At 41.7% G+C, this 17,135-nt stretch overlaps 1 protein-coding gene across 1 annotated transcript in view; it reads right to left on the bottom strand.

Annotated features, from left to right (window-relative positions):
• The window catches only part of npr2 (natriuretic peptide receptor 2), a 176,706-nt gene extending 159,776 nt beyond the window's left edge, over positions 1 to 16,930 (bottom strand). The window contains exons 1-4 of the mRNA XM_060821360.1: positions 16,840 to 16,930; positions 15,574 to 16,379; positions 14,205 to 14,404; positions 13,392 to 13,505 (exon numbers count right to left, since the gene is read on the bottom strand). Coding sequence (XP_060677343.1) covers positions 13,392 to 13,505; positions 14,205 to 14,404; positions 15,574 to 16,273 — 1,014 coding nt within the window. The 5' untranslated portion in view covers positions 16,274 to 16,379; positions 16,840 to 16,930. The remainder of the gene's footprint in view (positions 1 to 13,391; positions 13,506 to 14,204; positions 14,405 to 15,573; positions 16,380 to 16,839) is intronic.
• Positions 16,931 to 17,135: the final 205 nt, after the last annotated feature.

The raw sequence follows: 17,135 nt of genomic DNA on the forward strand, positions 1-17,135 counted from the left end.
TAGAGGTGGGGATGTTTAATCATGATTGCATAACGTACAGCACCATTCACAACATTAGATACTGATGTAGCCATTTTCCAAATGCAGCAAGACTTGGTCAACATCCAAAATTGGCAAATAATTGGCAAGCAATATTTGTGCCACGCAAGTGCAAGATAATGACCACCTACAACAAACAAGAATCTAACTATCTCTTCGTTCAGGTTCAACCATAACTTGGATAACCTACTATTGCCATTCTGGGGGTTCCAATTAACAAGCAACTGAATAGGGCCAGCTATATAAACACTTTGCTAGGTACTCTGAGCAGGTCAGAGACTAGGAATTTTGCGGTGAGTTCAGTCGCCTTCTGCATTGCCAAAGTCTGCACAGAAAGCACACATCTACATATCTACAAAGAAGTAAAACAGAATACCTTCAAATTGTCAGGATAAGTTGCAAAAATACAAAAGCTACTCAACACCATCCAGAACAATGCAGCCTGCTTGATTGGCACTCCACCCACCACCCCACCAACCACTCCTTTCACAACTGGTCAGCAGCAGCAGTGTGCACAATCTACAAGACACACTGCAGCACTCACCCAGGTACCTTTGACAGTACGTTCCAAAGCAGTAACCTCTACCAGTTAAAAGTATAAGGGGAGCAGATGCTAGGAAGACAACCACCTGAAAAACTCCACTCCAAGTCATACACCAAACATACTTAAACCTCTATCATTCTTTTGTTATTGTCACAAGATCAAAATACTGTAACACTTATTACAGAGAGATGTGGGGTGCTGGTTTAGCTTGAGGGTCACCACGCCTCAACAAGGAGTGACGTTGAGAAGGCAGGACCTTCATGGTGACCTCAGCCAGTACAGAAATTGAACCCGCACTGTTTGCATCCCTCTGCGTCATAAACCAGCAGACAGTTTACAGCCTGGAGGACTCAACATTGAGTTCACTAATTTTAAATAACCTTCCCACCCATCCCCCGACTCCCTTTCCCACTCGTCTCCTCCCCACCATTCCACTGACCCTTCCTTCCAGCGACCAATCAGATTCATCCTTTCCATGAACAAACCAGGTCATACTCACTACCAGTATTCACCTATCTCTACCTTACCATTCTACCCCTCTCCCCACCCTGCTTTATCTGCAGTTCCCCCTACCCCAACCTCCATTCATAAAGAAGGGTTATACCCAAAATGTTGACGTTTCCACTTCCTGATGCTGCCTGGCTTGCTGTGTTCTTCCAGCCTCCCACTTGTCTACTTCATAAACCAGCAGTCCAGCCAACTGAGCTATCTGACCCCCATACAGTGGATGTATCTTCACCCCAAAACTGCAGTGGGTCAAGATGGCAGCTCATCACCACTTTCTCCAGGACAATTGGAGATGGGCAAAGAATGCTGGCCTTACTAGCAATGCTGACATTCCATGAATGTTTTTTTTTAAATGTGCTTGTTAATGCTCTACATTTTTTTTTGTTTCCACAAAGCCTGCCAACAAGTGCAATCAGAAAAAAACATGCAGCATCGATTAATCCAAATTATGATTTATTTTTCGAAGACAGGTCTGCTTCCAGTACAATTTTTTTAAATAGTGCAAAAAGTAGCAGAAATTCAGATTTCAGTGAATGCAACTTACCTTTTAAAAAAATTATTTGCTCTGGTTTCTACAATTCCTGGTGAATTTGGTTAAGAAAACCTACAGAACTTCATGTAACCTCCAGGACTATGCATTTTGCTGTGAGTTAAAAATGTTTATGCAATCTATTGCTATTAAAACTGCAGTGTTTTTGCAAGGAAAATAACTTAATCAACCAATAATTTATATTAAGTAAGTTCAGACTGTGCTGCGCTAATTAAAGGTCAAGAATCAATAGCTCGAGAGCACAAATCTCAGCTGCCTACATTTGGGTTGTACCATGAGTTATGAGTCATATCTGCATACCAGAAGAGATTTTTGCACATGCTTGCTCACTGATGTGTGCACAGTTCTGTATTTCGGCAATACTCTTTGCATGTTTTCAAAAAGTGAGCGGGAGTAGCTGTTTTGATGATTCAAAATATGATTCAAAGTGCTTTGAAGCTCCAATAAATTTTTATGTCTTTCTGAACAATTACATCATTTGAATGTCTAGTGTAAAAGACTAGGCCTCTCACCTTGTACATGGCAGGTACTCATGTGACTCAGCCAATGTTGTCTACCTTATACGTTGCAGGCAAGAATGCCCGGAGGCATAGTACATTGGGGAAACCGAGCAAAGGCTACGACAACGGATGAATGGGCACCGCACAACAATCAACAGACAGAAGGGTTCCCTCCCAGTTGAGAAACACTTCAATGGTCCAGGACATTCAGCCTCAGACCTTCGGGTGACCATCCTCCAAGGTGGACTTCAGGACAGGCAGCAGAAAAAAGTGGCCGTGCAGAGGCTGATAGCTAAGTTAGGGAGGGCCTCAACCAGTACCCCATAGGGAGGGCCTCAACCAGTACCTTGGGTTCATGTCACATTACAGGTGACCACCATTGCACTATACACACGCAGATACTCCTACACACACACACTCTCACACACACACACAGGCACTCCTATACACGCATACACATGGACACACACACACAGAGGCGTGCACACAGACACCCACACACACCTTTATGGACACACACACTCCCACGGTCACACATGCACCCCCTCACAGACTTAAGACACTCTGCACTCACTACACACACACACACATACACTTTCTCACACTTACAACCCCCAACACAGAAAAGACCCACATGCACATATGTTTTGTGGGGTGAATTTGTACTTGCAGGGTTACATTGTACTTTGCTCAAAAACTGCATGCATTCATGTAGAACTCTGAGCTCAAAAACTGCATGAATTTATGTCAAACTCCGTTATCTCACTTCATGGCATAGACAGAGAACACAGGGGGCCAACACCTTCAACACATTGTCTAGCTATTACCATTGTTAACAGCTAACCAGAGAATGCAACTTTTAAAAAAAAAGGTTTTGTGATTTACATATGAAAGAAGCGAAACTATCACTGTATTCTAACAAATGAAAGGCTTAACAGACAATCAATTTTTCAATGTATAATTTCAGTTACATCACACTGTAAATTTTTGCTATAAATTCTGTGTTAGGATTGAGCCTTCCACAATCACCTGATGAAGGAGCGTCGCTCCAAAAGCTAGTGTGCTTCCAATTAAACCTGTTGGACTATAACCTGGTGTTGTGTGATTTTTAACTTTGTACACCCCAGTCCAACACAGGCATTTCCAAATAGTGTAAAAGAGAAACCCTCTGGCAATGTAGCACTCTCAGAGGTTTCTGCATTACTGTCCAAGACTGGGTTGTGTGCTTAAATCCATTATAGATCTCAAAGCAAAACAAAACCTTCAGATTCTTTATTTATTTAATGTTACACAGGTGCAGGCATTGCTGGCAAGGCCAACATTATTGCCCATCTGCAAATGTTCTTAAGAAAAGGAGCAGCGTTCTTGAATTAATGTAGATTTATATTATATATAACACCGATGCTGTTAGACAGGAACTTCCAGGTTTTTGACCCAGTCATAAGAAAGATACAATAATAGATTTCCATGTCAGGACTGCCAACTAAGTCAAGATGACTCTTAAGATCTAGTGTCTGTTTGGCGACTGAACAGAACAAATAGTTTAACTTAAAATTCTAAATCAGTTAGAAGCATTTATGAAAAAAACACATTTGGCTTTTGGAAATTTCTTGCAAAACACAATGCAATGTGAAATATGGGTAACACTATTACTGTAACTAAGATGAAGAGGTTTATAATTTGAAAAATTAGTCCACATAATGAATGAGACCTAGTGTTAATTTATTTTGAAAAGCACATGAAAGAATATGATTATAAACATACGAAGTTAGTCTTTCCTCAGTGAACAATCAGATCACTTCAAATTATGAAATACAAAACACGAGGTCTGACAGCATATATCGAGAGAGAAACAGAGTTAACATTTTGAATCTGTTGTGATTCTAGTTCAGAACTCAAGACTCTGAGAATTCTTGCCTGACTCAAAATTTTAACTTTGTTTCACTCACCACAGATGCAGCCAGGCTTACCGAGTTTGCACTGTATTTTCTGTATTTTATTCAAATTTCTAGCATTTGCAGTATGTTGCTTTTACAAGCAAAACATTTGTTAATTACCTGCAGAATGATGGCAGTTGGTTAAATGTAACTGAAGATTGTTAGCTGTTCAATTTTTAAAATCCAATATGACTGGTAAAAGGGTCAAGTATGGATGGCTATCACTGGAAAACCATGCATTTGTTCAAATATAGGTTGTCTATCTTCCACTTGATTTATTGTTTACTTGTAGGAAACAGGAACATTTATTAGCCTGCACTTCATCCTTCAAGAACTGCCAATAGCACTCATGCAGGAAGATAACTCGGCTGCTCTCTGGGGAGTGCATCATAAATCAGCTGAGTGTAATTTTACTTCTGTAAGATTTGACTCCACTTTCTTAAACTTGTGACATTGATACCTTTCTCATTTCACCTTTTCTACCGCAGAAACTATATCCGGAAATCAGATAGAGATGAACATTGAAAGATGTTTTAAGTCCGAATAAACTAACAACTCATTCTGAAAAAAAATCTTCATAACATTTCTGTAATACATTCACAATATATTTTGCTGTCCATTGTTTTAACAGTGGTGCTAACCTTTCATTTATTATTTTGAATAACAAGCTTTAAATGTATGTTTGAAGGACTGCTTTGCTCAGTTGGCTAGTTAGCAAATGCATAGTTCAGATTAATGTTAACTGCTCAGGCTCAATTTGCATTAAGGCTGACAGACTTTGGGACCTTCCTCTTGGCATTGCCCTTGAGACTGGGAGGCACTGGCAAACCACCATTCTCAAAAACTGCCGAGAAAATGGCTCAAAATACGCATCTGTGGGCAATGAGCCAGGGTCCTGCTTCTGGGCTAATGTTTGAAAATAAACTTGATATTCATCTAGAAGCTGATTGTGTATCTGATACTGTCATGGTTGAAAATTGCATCAGACAACTGAAAATAATAATTTATTTAACTTTTATCTGGTTGCATTCAATCTAATAACAAATCCTGTGATTACATCTTTTAGCACTAATAATCTCTAGACAACACTTCATATTTTCAGATACTATTTTTTGTTGTATTACTTTTATTTAACTTTACAAAATGAAAGCATGACTAGTACATATGATATAGAGTGTCGTAGAATCATACAGCACAGGAACAGACCCCTTAGTTCAACCAGTCCATTCTGACCTTAATCTCCAATTAAACTAGTCCCACCTGCCTGCATTTGGCCTATATCCCTCCAAACATTTCTTACTCTTGTACTTATTAAAATGTCTTTGAAGTATTGTAACTTTACCTGCATCCACCACTTCCTCTGAAAGTTCATTCAATGCACCAACCACTCTCTGATTAAAATTAAATTGCCCCTCATGTCTTTTTTAAATCTTTCTCCACTCACCTTAAAAATATGCCCCCTAGTCTTGAAATCCACACTGCAGGGAAAAGACACCTGCCATTCATCTTATCCATATCCCTGACTATTTTATAAAGCTCTATAAGGTCACCTCTCAATCTCTTATAATCTAGTGGAAAAGGTCCCAGCCTATCCAGCCTCTCCTTATAACTCAAACTCAAACCCTCCATTCCTGACAACAGCTTGATAAATCTCTTCTGAACCCTCTCCTAGTTAATAATATCTTTCCTATAAAAGGGAGACTGGAACTGGATGCAGTCCTCCAGTAGAAGCCTCACTAATGGCTCATACAATATCAGTATAATGCCCCAACTTCCATACTCAAAGGTCTGAGCAATGAAGGCAGGCATGCTGAATGCCTTCTGAACCACCCTACCTAGGTGTGATGCAAACTTGAAGAATTACCCAAGGTCCTACCTTTAATTGTATAACTCTTGCCTTTGTTTGTTTCACCAAAATGTAATATCTCACAATTATCCAAACTAAACTCCGTTTGCCACTCTTCAGCCCATTGACCCATTGATCAAGATCTCTTTGTAATCTTAGATAACCTGCTTCATCTATTATATTACTGAGGTTGGTGTCATCCACAAACGTATTAATCAGGCCTCCTATATTTTCATTTAGCTCATTTATATCAATGACTAACAAAAGTGGACCCAGCACAGATCCTTTGGGAACACTGCTGGTCACAGGTTTAATAAATTAATTGAATGTTGAACTAGCTTAAACATTATTGAAAATAAGAATAATACATAATATCTACAAAAAAAATTAGGAAACAAAAGATCTAAATATTCAAATATATATTATGCAAACAGACATAAGAACATAAAAACAGGAGCAGGGGTAAGCCAAACTGTCAAAACTCTTTGTTCCATCATTAAGTAAGGTCATGGCTGGTCTGACTGCAGCCTCACATCTAAATTCCTTCCTATCGCAAAGAACCTTTCACCTCCTAGCTTAACAGGACTCTATCTAACTCTGCCTTGAAAATATTCAATGACTCTGCTTTCATTACCTTTTGAGGAAGTGAGTTCCAAAGACACTTGACCTCTAAGAAGAAATGTTTTCGGTCAGCTGTGTTTTAAATGGGTGACTGAGTCATTTGTAAACAGTGACCACTAATTCTCAATTCACCCAGAAAAAGAAATATCCTCTCCACATCCAACAAGTCATAGAGTCATAGAGATATACAGCCCTTCGATACAAGTTGTCCCTACTGACCAGATATCCTACATTAAGCTAGTCCCATTTGGTAGCATTTGGCTCATATCCCTCTAAACCCTTCCTATTCAGATATTCATTCAGATGCCTTTTAAATGCTGTAATTGTACCAGCCTCCACCATTCCCTCTGGCAGCTCATTCCATGCATGTACCATCCTCTACATTGAAAAGTTGCCCCTTAGGTCCCTTTTATATATTTCCCCTCTCACACTAAACATATACCTTTTAGTTTTGGACTCCCCCAACGCAGGGGAAAAACACCTTGCCTATTCACCCTGTCCATGCCTCTCATGATTTTATAAACTTCTATAAGGTCACCCCTCAGCCTCTGATGCTCCAGGGAAAACAGCCCCAGCCTATTCAGCCTCTCCCTATAGTTCAAACACTCCAACTCTGACAACATCCTCATAATTTTTTTCTGAACCCTTTCAAGCTTCACAACATCCTTCCTATAGCATGGAGAGCAGAATTGCACATAATACTTCAAAAGTGGCTGAATCAATGTCCTGTACAACTGTAAGATGACCTCCAACTCCTACACTCAATGCACTGACCAATAATGGCAAGCATACCAACACCTTCTTCGCTATCCTATCTACCTGCAACTCTACTTTCCAGGAACTATGAACCTGCACTCCAAGGTCTCATTGTTCAACAACACTCCCAAGGACCTTACTATTGAGCATATATGTCCTGCCCTGATTTGCCTTTCCAAAATGCAGCACCTCACATTCATCTAAATTAAACTCCATTTGCCACTCCTCGATCCATTGGTCCATCTGATCCCATTGTGCTCTGAGGTAACCTTCTTTGCTGTTCACAACATCTCCAATTTTAGTGTCATCTGCAAACTTACTAACCATACCTCCTAAGTTCACATCTAAATCAATGTGGACCCAGCACCGACCCTTGTAGCACCCCACTGTTCACAGGCCTCCAGTCTGAAAAATAACCCTCCACCACAACCCTCTGTCTTCTACCTTCAAGCCTGTTCCATATCCAAATAGCTAGTTCTCCCTTTATTGTGTGTGATCCAATCTCGCTAACCACGAAGAACCTTGTCAAATACCTTACTGAAGTCTATGTAAATCACATCCACCACTCTCCCCTCATCAATCCTCTTCAAACTCTCAGAATAATACATGCTTCAATCAAGTCACCTTTTACTCAACAAAACTCTATCTGATGCAAGCCTTGCCTGTTCACCAGTCCAATCCAGTTATTAGTTGAGTAAACCTTCACTGAACTACTTAATACCCTTCCTTCAAGAAGGTAATGAACATTGTGCATTATACTCCAGATATGGTCTCACTAGTGCCCTGGAAGCATAATTTCACTACTTTTGTATTCAAATCTCCTCATAATAAATAGTAACATTATATTAGCTTTCTTAATTATTTGCTCTACTTCCCTACTAAACTTTGATGATCCATGCACTGGGACAGTCAGTTCCCTCTGCACCTCAGAATTCTGAAATCTTTCACCATTAAAAGAAGAAGCTTCTTTTTTATTCTTCCTGCCAATATGGACAATTTCGTGTTTCCCCACATTGTACTCCCTTTGCCAGATCATTGTCCACTCATTTAACCTATCATACCCCTCGATGCACAGCCCGTTATATCCTTTTCATAGCTTTGCTTCTTACCCCAATCCATTTTTGTTTCATCAGCAAATTTGGCAAAGATACCTTTTGTCACTTCATCCGAGTCATTTATAGAAATTGCAAAGAGTTGCGGTGTAGCATCAGTCCCTGTGTCAGACCACTTATAACATCTTGATAACCTGAAAAGACACATCTATTCCTTTTCTCAGTTTCCATTTCATCAACCAATCTTCTATCCATACCAATATGCTATCTTCCACACCATATGCTTTAATACTCCGCAAAAATCTTTGAAGTGACACTTTGTCAAATGCTTTCTGGAAATCCACATGCAGTCTATCCATCAATTCTCCTTTATTCAGAGCATCCCTCCAATAAATTTGACAAATGTGATTTCCCTTTCATAAACATAGCAAATAGGAATAGAAGTAAACCATTCAACCCTTCAAGCTTGCTCCACTATTCATTATAATCATGGCTGATTTAAAAAAAAAGTACCCTGTTCCATTTTCTTCCCATATTCCTTGATCCATTTAGCCCTAAGAAATACATATCTAATTCCTTCTTGAAAACATTTAATGTTTTGTCATCAACCACATTGTGTGGCAGAGACTTCCACAGGCTGAAGAGATCTCTTCTCTGGGTGAAGAGATTTCTCCTGATCTTAGTCTTAAATTGTGTATCCCTTCTCCTTAAGAGTGTGATGGCTGGTTCTAGAGTTTCTAGTCATCGCAAACTTCCTTTCTGTGTTAGCCTGGCTAGCCCTGTTGGAACTTCGTAGTTTTCTGAAATCACCTTCTTTCTTCTAAACCAAGGATGCTTATGGTATAGTAGCATTATTGCAAGACTATTAATTCAGAGGCTCAAATAATGTTCTGCAAATCTGGGCTCAAATCCTGCTATGGGAATTTGAATTCAATAAAAATTTGGAGTTAAGAATGTAATGATGGCCATTAAACCACTGTCGGTATTGGAAAAAACCATCTGGTTGCATTCACTCTATAGCCAGAACATCCTTCTTAAAATAAAGAGAGGCCCTGTTCATTTGGAGCAAGACATCCCTGAGCCAGTACTCAAATCATTTCGCTATGAAGGCTGACATGTTTTTTCACTGCTTACTGTACCTGCGCATTTACTTTCAATGATACAAGGACACCCAAACCTTGTTGCCATTTCCAAACCTATTGCCATTCAAATAATAATATGCCTTTCTGTTTTGGTTACCAAGGTGATAATCTCATACTTATCCAAATTATACTGCATCTGCCAGGCATTTGCCCACTCACTCATTTTGTACAAATCACACTGAAATATCTCTGCCGCTTCTTCAGAGCCACCCAGCTTTGTGCTGTCTGCAAACATGGATATATAAAACATTTAATTCCCTCAACTAAATATTTTTTTTTCAAAGATCTAACTCCTAATACTGATCCCTGCAGCATCCCACTACTCACTGCCTGCCACTCAGATAAAAATTGGTTTATTGTCTTTATGCTAACCAGTTCCCTACTCATGTTCGTCCATGACCTCCAATCCCCTGTACTTTAATATTACATACTAATTTCTTACGTAGGACCTTATTGAAAACTTTCTGAAAATCCAGGTTGTGTCCTTATAGGTTTCCAGCAGATTTGCCAAGCATTATTTGCCTTTAATAAAATTCATGCTGACTCTGCCCAATCCTGCTGATGTTTTCTAAGTACTCTATTATTAAGTCTTTTATAATGGAGTATAATATTTTCCCTACTACCAATGTCAGGCTAACCAAACCACTATTCCATGTGTTTTCTCTCTACATCCTTTTTTAAATAATGGGGTTACATTAGTTACCCGCCAAGCCACAGGAACTGTTTCAGAGTCTATCGAATTTAGAAAGATGACCACTACTGCATCCATTATTTCATTGCACAATTAGACTGCCAATTATTCATTCTCACTGCACAATATTTAATCTAAGATTACCTGTTCTCAGTTGGTTCCACAATATATTGATTCAGAAAACTATGCTGTAAATGCTCCAGGAATTCCTCCTCTATGATGTTGTTACTGGATTGCTTTGTCCAATGTATATGCAGATTAAACACACCCATTTGAAGAACTGTGTCATTATTGCTTGTGTTTCTATAGCTTCCCCAATATTCTCACTGCAGTTTGGATGTCTACGTATAACCCCTACTATCATTTTCTACCTTTTTGTGTTTTTAAACTCTACCCATGCAGATTCTACTTCACCAGAGCTAATATCCTCCCTCCCCTTTGCATTGACATTCCTTTTAACCAGGGATGCTACCTCAGTTCCTTTTCTTCTTTGTTCTTTTTAAATACTGAATACCTCTCAATATTCAGTTTCCAGTCCTGGTCACCGTGAAGCCAAATCTCTGTTCTTCCAGCTATATCGTACTCAGTTATATCTATTTTCATGACTTTATTGCAAATGCTCTGCACATGAAAGCACAATGCCTTAAGGCTTGTCTTTTTAACATTCTTAGTTCCATTTGTGTTATTTTGTGCTGTGGTCTTGTTTGATTCTTGCCTTTGAATAATCTGCCTATCACACTTCTGGTTTTCCATCCTATTTTGATTTTCCCTTGTTTCCCTTTCTTCTGTCTCTCTGCATCGGCTCCCAGCCCCCTGCCATTTTACTGTAAACCCTCCTCAAACAAAAGGTTGTTGACTCTGCCTGATTACTTTGAACTTACCTAAATTACATTCTACAACCTATTTAATAATGACTTGTAACATTTTCCCTTTGATAGATGTTAAGCAACCTGGCTCATGGTTTTCTGATTCCAGTCTCCCTCCCTTTTTCAATAAATAAGTTAAATTTACAATCTTCTCATCCAAAGGGTCCATCTTCATTCTGAGGGAATTTCAGAAAATGAAAACCAATATACCAACTGTCTCACTAGTGTCTTCATTTTAAACACTAGGCTGAGGTCCAGCAGTATCCAGGCTGTTATCAGGTACAGCTCCAACAATTTGCTCTGTACCATTTCACTGGATTTTGTGACTTTCCTTAGTTTCACACTCTCTCTCAAACTTCCTGATTTATTGCTGCTTCTGGGTGTTACTCATATCCTATAACTATATAGCCTACTTCTTGGTTAAAGGTGGTCCAATGTCATCTGGCTTGTTACATGAAGTAAAATTTTGCTTCTTCATGTCTATGTAAAAAAAACACTCCACTAGGTATCAAACTTGCAGAGGTCAGTTGGAATGTTTTTGATAAATAAATAGCACAGCACACTAGCATCGCATGATTTACCTATTAAATCTCACAGAATCATAGCTAATGTCAATGACTAATAATATGAGCTCACGTGTTTCTACATCACAGCTTTCTGGAGATCAGTGTAAGTTTACATGTTAATGGTGGCATACGATTCCATTAGATATTGACTGGGAATGCAGAATTATAATGTACAATTCATTTGGATAGTCTGATGACACACAAAAAAATTGAAAGAAGAAAATCTAATTGATTTTCAAAAGTATTTGTATGTGAAATTAGATTATAATTTCACTTACTCATTTGCTTTTGTCATTTTACATGACATACAATATTTCACATATAATTTTGTTATGTCTGTTATTAAAAATTAAATTTGGCAGACACAACAAGTAGTGGAGTGTAGTGCTTTGGTTGAAGAGCCAGATGTCATAACACTGTGATTGCACTTTAGCTACCTATACTGCTCACACATTGTAAATGACTGGTAATCGACTAATATTGAGAAGCAATGTGGTAATTAGATTGAATCTGATAATTTTTATAAATCACGATAAGAAGCTGAAGCAGTTTCTATGAATAAAAGCAAAAACCTATTTGAAGCAAATGAACAACTGTTTATGATAAAAATTTCTAAAACTTCATATTCATGAGCATGCAAATAGAATGAAAGGTCTAGATTGCACTCGAGTCAAAGACATAAAGAATCATAATACGTCTAGTTCGATTTCAGATTTCTCCATTCAAAGAAGCAAATATATTGAAGAAATGTATGGAAAATATATGGACTGAGATAGAACAAAAGAGACTCTGAACTTATCCCAGAGTACTTAATTGAATCAGAGTGTTTATTGATCATGTTCTCCTGTCTGCCATAGTTTACATAATGGCATATTGGGTGGTGGAATGTGTACTTGAAATCGTCACAGAAAGTGAGCCAGACCACTAAAGCAAACGGAGAGGTACAGTCAAGCTTTCTATGAAAATCAAAGCTAGAACATACAAACATTTACAAATATGATCGTTTCACTAGATACAACACTGAACAAATCCTCCGGACAAGAAGATCTGCTTTTACATCGGGATCAGCTATATTTGCGTTTTCTAAAAATTTTACGTGTAATATTATGATACCGGAATATTGACCTTCACAGTCTAGAAATGTAACAATTATTCGAAAATTAAATTTGAATTAGACCAAAAGTAATAGAAATGTCATCCATGGATACGATCATGAATTGTCTTCAAGTCTATAATCTTGTAATTGTAAATTTCCGATAAGATTCATCAATCCTACGAGCGACATAAACGTCTAAGTAAACGGTTGGAGGAGTTTGGTTCCAACCGGTCTCCGTGATAGGTTTATTTTTAAAACAACTGCACTTTCAATTGCTGTAGCTGTTTAGCAGCAATGCACAGTGCTTTCACGACAAAAGTGCACCAATCTGCTCCACAGGTCACAGGGTCAATGAAAAGTAAACTAACGTATCTGAAATGTGATAAACATCTGTGTTTCAATGAAAGATATAATGTGTCCAATGTTTGCACTGCACAGTGACCGAACATGAGGAACAGAGCAGCCTCACCCCCGGGCCGACCAACTGACAGAACAGAACCTCTTGACTACTTCAATTACTGCCTTCACGTCAAGGGAAATGAGTGCAGTCTCTTTCTTTATAATTTGTGCAATCTATTCACCGATCTGTCTATCCATCTAACGGATTAATCGCATTTAAATCCAAGTTTTGAAATGTGGAACTTAAGTTTTCAGTCCTGTATCCCAGGGAATGCTTACCAGAGTGTTGGCTAGTTCGGCACTCGATACATTTTTGGCTCTTGCTCGCAACTCCTCCTGAAAAGTGAAATATTCGGGTTCCTCTGGCTCTCGGTTGGTAATGATCATCACCGACTGTAAAAACAAAAGACAGCAGCGACATGTCGGTTAGTCTCAGCTCATTCTGCGCTGTCGAGCGCTCAGTGAGAACAGTAGGGTGGTGCCGTTGTATTCTATGGAGACTCAACACTTCCCTCAACCGAATTCCTAAATCCACCCAGAAACGACAGCCGTCAGACAAAAACAAAAAAAAAGCCGGGAATTTCACCATTCTCTGCAACTTCTTGTGCATTTGCGGGGTGACGCGAGGCATTGCAACACCATGCAAAGAGATGAAGTTTCTTTGGAAATCGTAACTGGGATTGTTCTGAGTGGCCGGGATCGTGTTAAAAACAAATGCATAAACAACGCCCTGCGACAACTCGCAGTCAAGCGAAGATGGAGATGTTATTCCACACACATTGTTATTTAATGCTGGCTAGTTGCTGTTGCTTGGTGGGGGGGGGGGGGGGGGGGGCAATTGACTTCGGAGCTATGAAATAAAGGCAGAGAATGGGTGTTAGGGTGCAGTTTTACTTCAGGATGCAACTGAATGCCAGAATAAATTGGATGGGCGGAATGGCTCACTCCCACCCGGCCCCTTGAGGAAATCGTAGCTTTTGCAAACGACAAGGTAGTTCTGCCTGTCGGCGCAAGAACCTGCTGCCTGGAGATAATGACAGGACACACTGTCTCCCAGAAGGTTTTGAGATGAGGAGAAGGAAATGGATGTACTTTGAAAGCCTCCTTGAGGAGCGACTCGCTGCTGTGGTTCGTCTTCCAGGGTTTGTGAGACTCTGTCAGCGACCTCAAATTCAGGCTCTCGGCGAATACATCCAGGTAGAGAAAAACATAGTCTCCCCCAGTCATTCCTTCGCTCTGCGCGTAGAACATGATCTGACGGAAATCTTTGAAAGGTAAACACAGATACGCAACTGGAAAGGGGGAAAAAAAGGCATTTTGTCAGTCCAAGTGCTGAGTTCACCACTGGTCATCATTTACCGCGCTACCCAGCAATGTCGAAAGAAAAAAAAACAAGATTTTATTTTCCAATTGTGACATTCTCAATCAGATTTGTATTGGGTGTTTTTTTTAAAAATAAAGTTAATCGCTTCTATTCAATTGGTGTCGAGAGGTTAATGCCTTGCACACACAAGGGGAACTCACATTCTCAACACTTCAACTGATGAAGCCCCCACTGCTTTTTAAAAAACTCTCTCTCACTGGCTACTGCTCTCCATGTTCGTGCGGTGTCTTTTTTTTACTGTTTATTTCTATGGAGGTCTGTTAATAAACAGGCGATGGCAGTTATGTATGTGTGTGGGGGAGGGGGGAGGTGAGTGTATGCTGTCTGCAGTGGTGCTCATCCACTCGCCCATGATGGTATGCCATCTCTGCGCCCACTGCCATGTCCACACCTGATGCCACATTGTAGGCAACCGATAATCTATCCAGGAGTCAGTTTCCAGATTACACTGTCGTATAGTGTTGCAACTTTCTTTTTGGATTCCCCCCGCCCCGATACGGCTAATTGATTAAAAGCGGATTCCGAACAGGCAGCCAGGGTGACCAGATGGGTTCCTACACGGTCCCGTTTGCGTTGGGATTTATCAAGAGCGAAGGCGACGTTCTCTTCCCAGGGAGAACGGCAACGGTTGGCATTCAACCCAACAAATGTGTCCCGTCCTAAACAGGAAAATGTCCCCCCGTACTCCACCCCCAGCAATCCGCTTTCTGACAGAGGGACGGGATAATTTGAGTAGATTCAGCAGACCCAACCCGGGGTTGGGGCATGAGCCGTGGGATGCACGACCAGAATCAAATAAAGCAATAAGGGTTTTGCTTTTGTCTAAAATGTCAATAACACGGGGGGTGGTGGGTGGGGGGGTGCGGAGGGAGAAGAGAATGCAAACTTAACGGTTAAGGTGTAAAATGTGACCGAAACTTGACGACCTGACCCCCCCCCCCCCCCCCGTGCAGAGTGGAGCTTGGGGAAAGAGTCTCAGCCAGAATCGAGAGGGCAATATCAAAGCAGTTCACTGTTTCCATCCCTCCCCCCCCCTCCGCCCCCCATCAGCGGTAGGGGCTTCGCAAACCTACTTACTCCGTGCATTCTCTTTAATGAACTGGATAATTTCAATGATGGTCGCTTGGTCTAGCTCGTCTTTATCCACAGATTTGGCTTCCACGCTGAGGTTTGTGAACTCGTCTTTCAGGGTGGTGTAGATGCCCTCTGTCAGGAAGAAGTAGGGCCGATCGTCCGTCTTGATGTCCTGGAAGATCAGCACGACCCTGGCGGTCCAGTTGAAGGTCTCATGGAGCTGGGCGGCGAACGCTCCGAGCTTGGTGAAGACCGGCCCGGTGCGGATCACCGTGCTGTAGTCGCCGGTCTCGGAGAAGCCGAAAGCCGATGCCCCGGCGGTGACCAGGGGCAGCCCCCAGTGACTGGCGAACCGGGCCACCGGGGCGGTGGTGTAGGTGCAGCCGGGACCCACGAAGACGTCCGGGTCGTTCTCCAACTTCAGGTCCACGGCGAGCATAGGGGCGAGCGAGTCGGCGCAGCGGCCGTCCAGCTCGCTGCTCTTGAACTTGTAGGTGAGCGCGGAGCCCGGCAGGAGCTGCCTGTCCCGGTTAATCCTCTCGATGGCGAGCTGGATGGCCGGGCCGACCCGGGGCCAAGCCCAGGCGTACTCGGTGTTGTTGTGGGGCAGCAGGATGGCCATGTTGATGCTCTCAGGGGGACTCTGCGACCGGACCGGCCAGCTGGCGAGGTAGACAACAACGAAAAGACACACCACCCGCATGGTTCAGGCTGTTGTCATGCAACCTGTCGAATTCTCTCTTCCCAAATCCTTTTTGGCGTGTTGTTTAATCTTGGTGTGCTCGACGCTGGCCCCAAGAGCAAGGGCTCTAACATGTAATTGACCAAGGAGGGGGGGTGGGGAGGAGGGGTGAGGGTGATTGACCAGGGAGTAGGGGAATTGACGAGAAACAGTCAAACATGTGCTTTCCTCCTGTCCTCTCTCCACACACACACACACCCTCCCTCCCTCCCCACCTCCACCAGCACCAGTCCTTGTTTTCCTCACTTCGCCAGTCAGTCAGCGGCGCCTCTCCGTTCCTCCCCGTTCAGACCGTACTCACACGAGGTTTCTCCTGCTCGCCGCTGTCCCGTCTGGGTGACATTTCACCAGACCTGCTCTATTCGTCTTCTCTTTACTCCCCCCCTCCCTTCCCTCCCCCACCTCCCCACCCCACCCTCTCGCTCGTCCCTCGAACCACATCGATCGCTCCAAGGCAGAGAGAGAGAGAGAGAGACAGAGCGAGTGAACAGAGGGGGGAAGAGAGCCCTCCCAGCCTCAGTTATTACCATAGCGGGCCTCCGCTCGGCTGCGATCTGTGGCTTTTTTCTCTCTCTCTCTCTCAGCACGTCAGCGGGAGGCTACACAACCTCCAACACTCAGGACTAAAGCGCCATCTGCCAGAGCGAAACGCCACCTCCACCCAGACCCGGCTTTCCTCCCAGCCAAATTCCTGCTTTACTACAGTGCCAGGTTAAAACACACACACACAGATGGAAACAGCGAATGGATATAGAAATCGCATTGAACTTGTTTAAAATCAGGACCGCTCCAGTCAAAACGGATTCCTCCCGGGAACTTGCAA

The sequence above is a fragment of the Hemiscyllium ocellatum genome, chromosome 1 (genome assembly GCF_020745735.1).
Source record: "Hemiscyllium ocellatum isolate sHemOce1 chromosome 1, sHemOce1.pat.X.cur, whole genome shotgun sequence".
NCBI classification, from domain to species: domain Eukaryota; kingdom Metazoa; phylum Chordata; class Chondrichthyes; order Orectolobiformes; family Hemiscylliidae; genus Hemiscyllium; species Hemiscyllium ocellatum.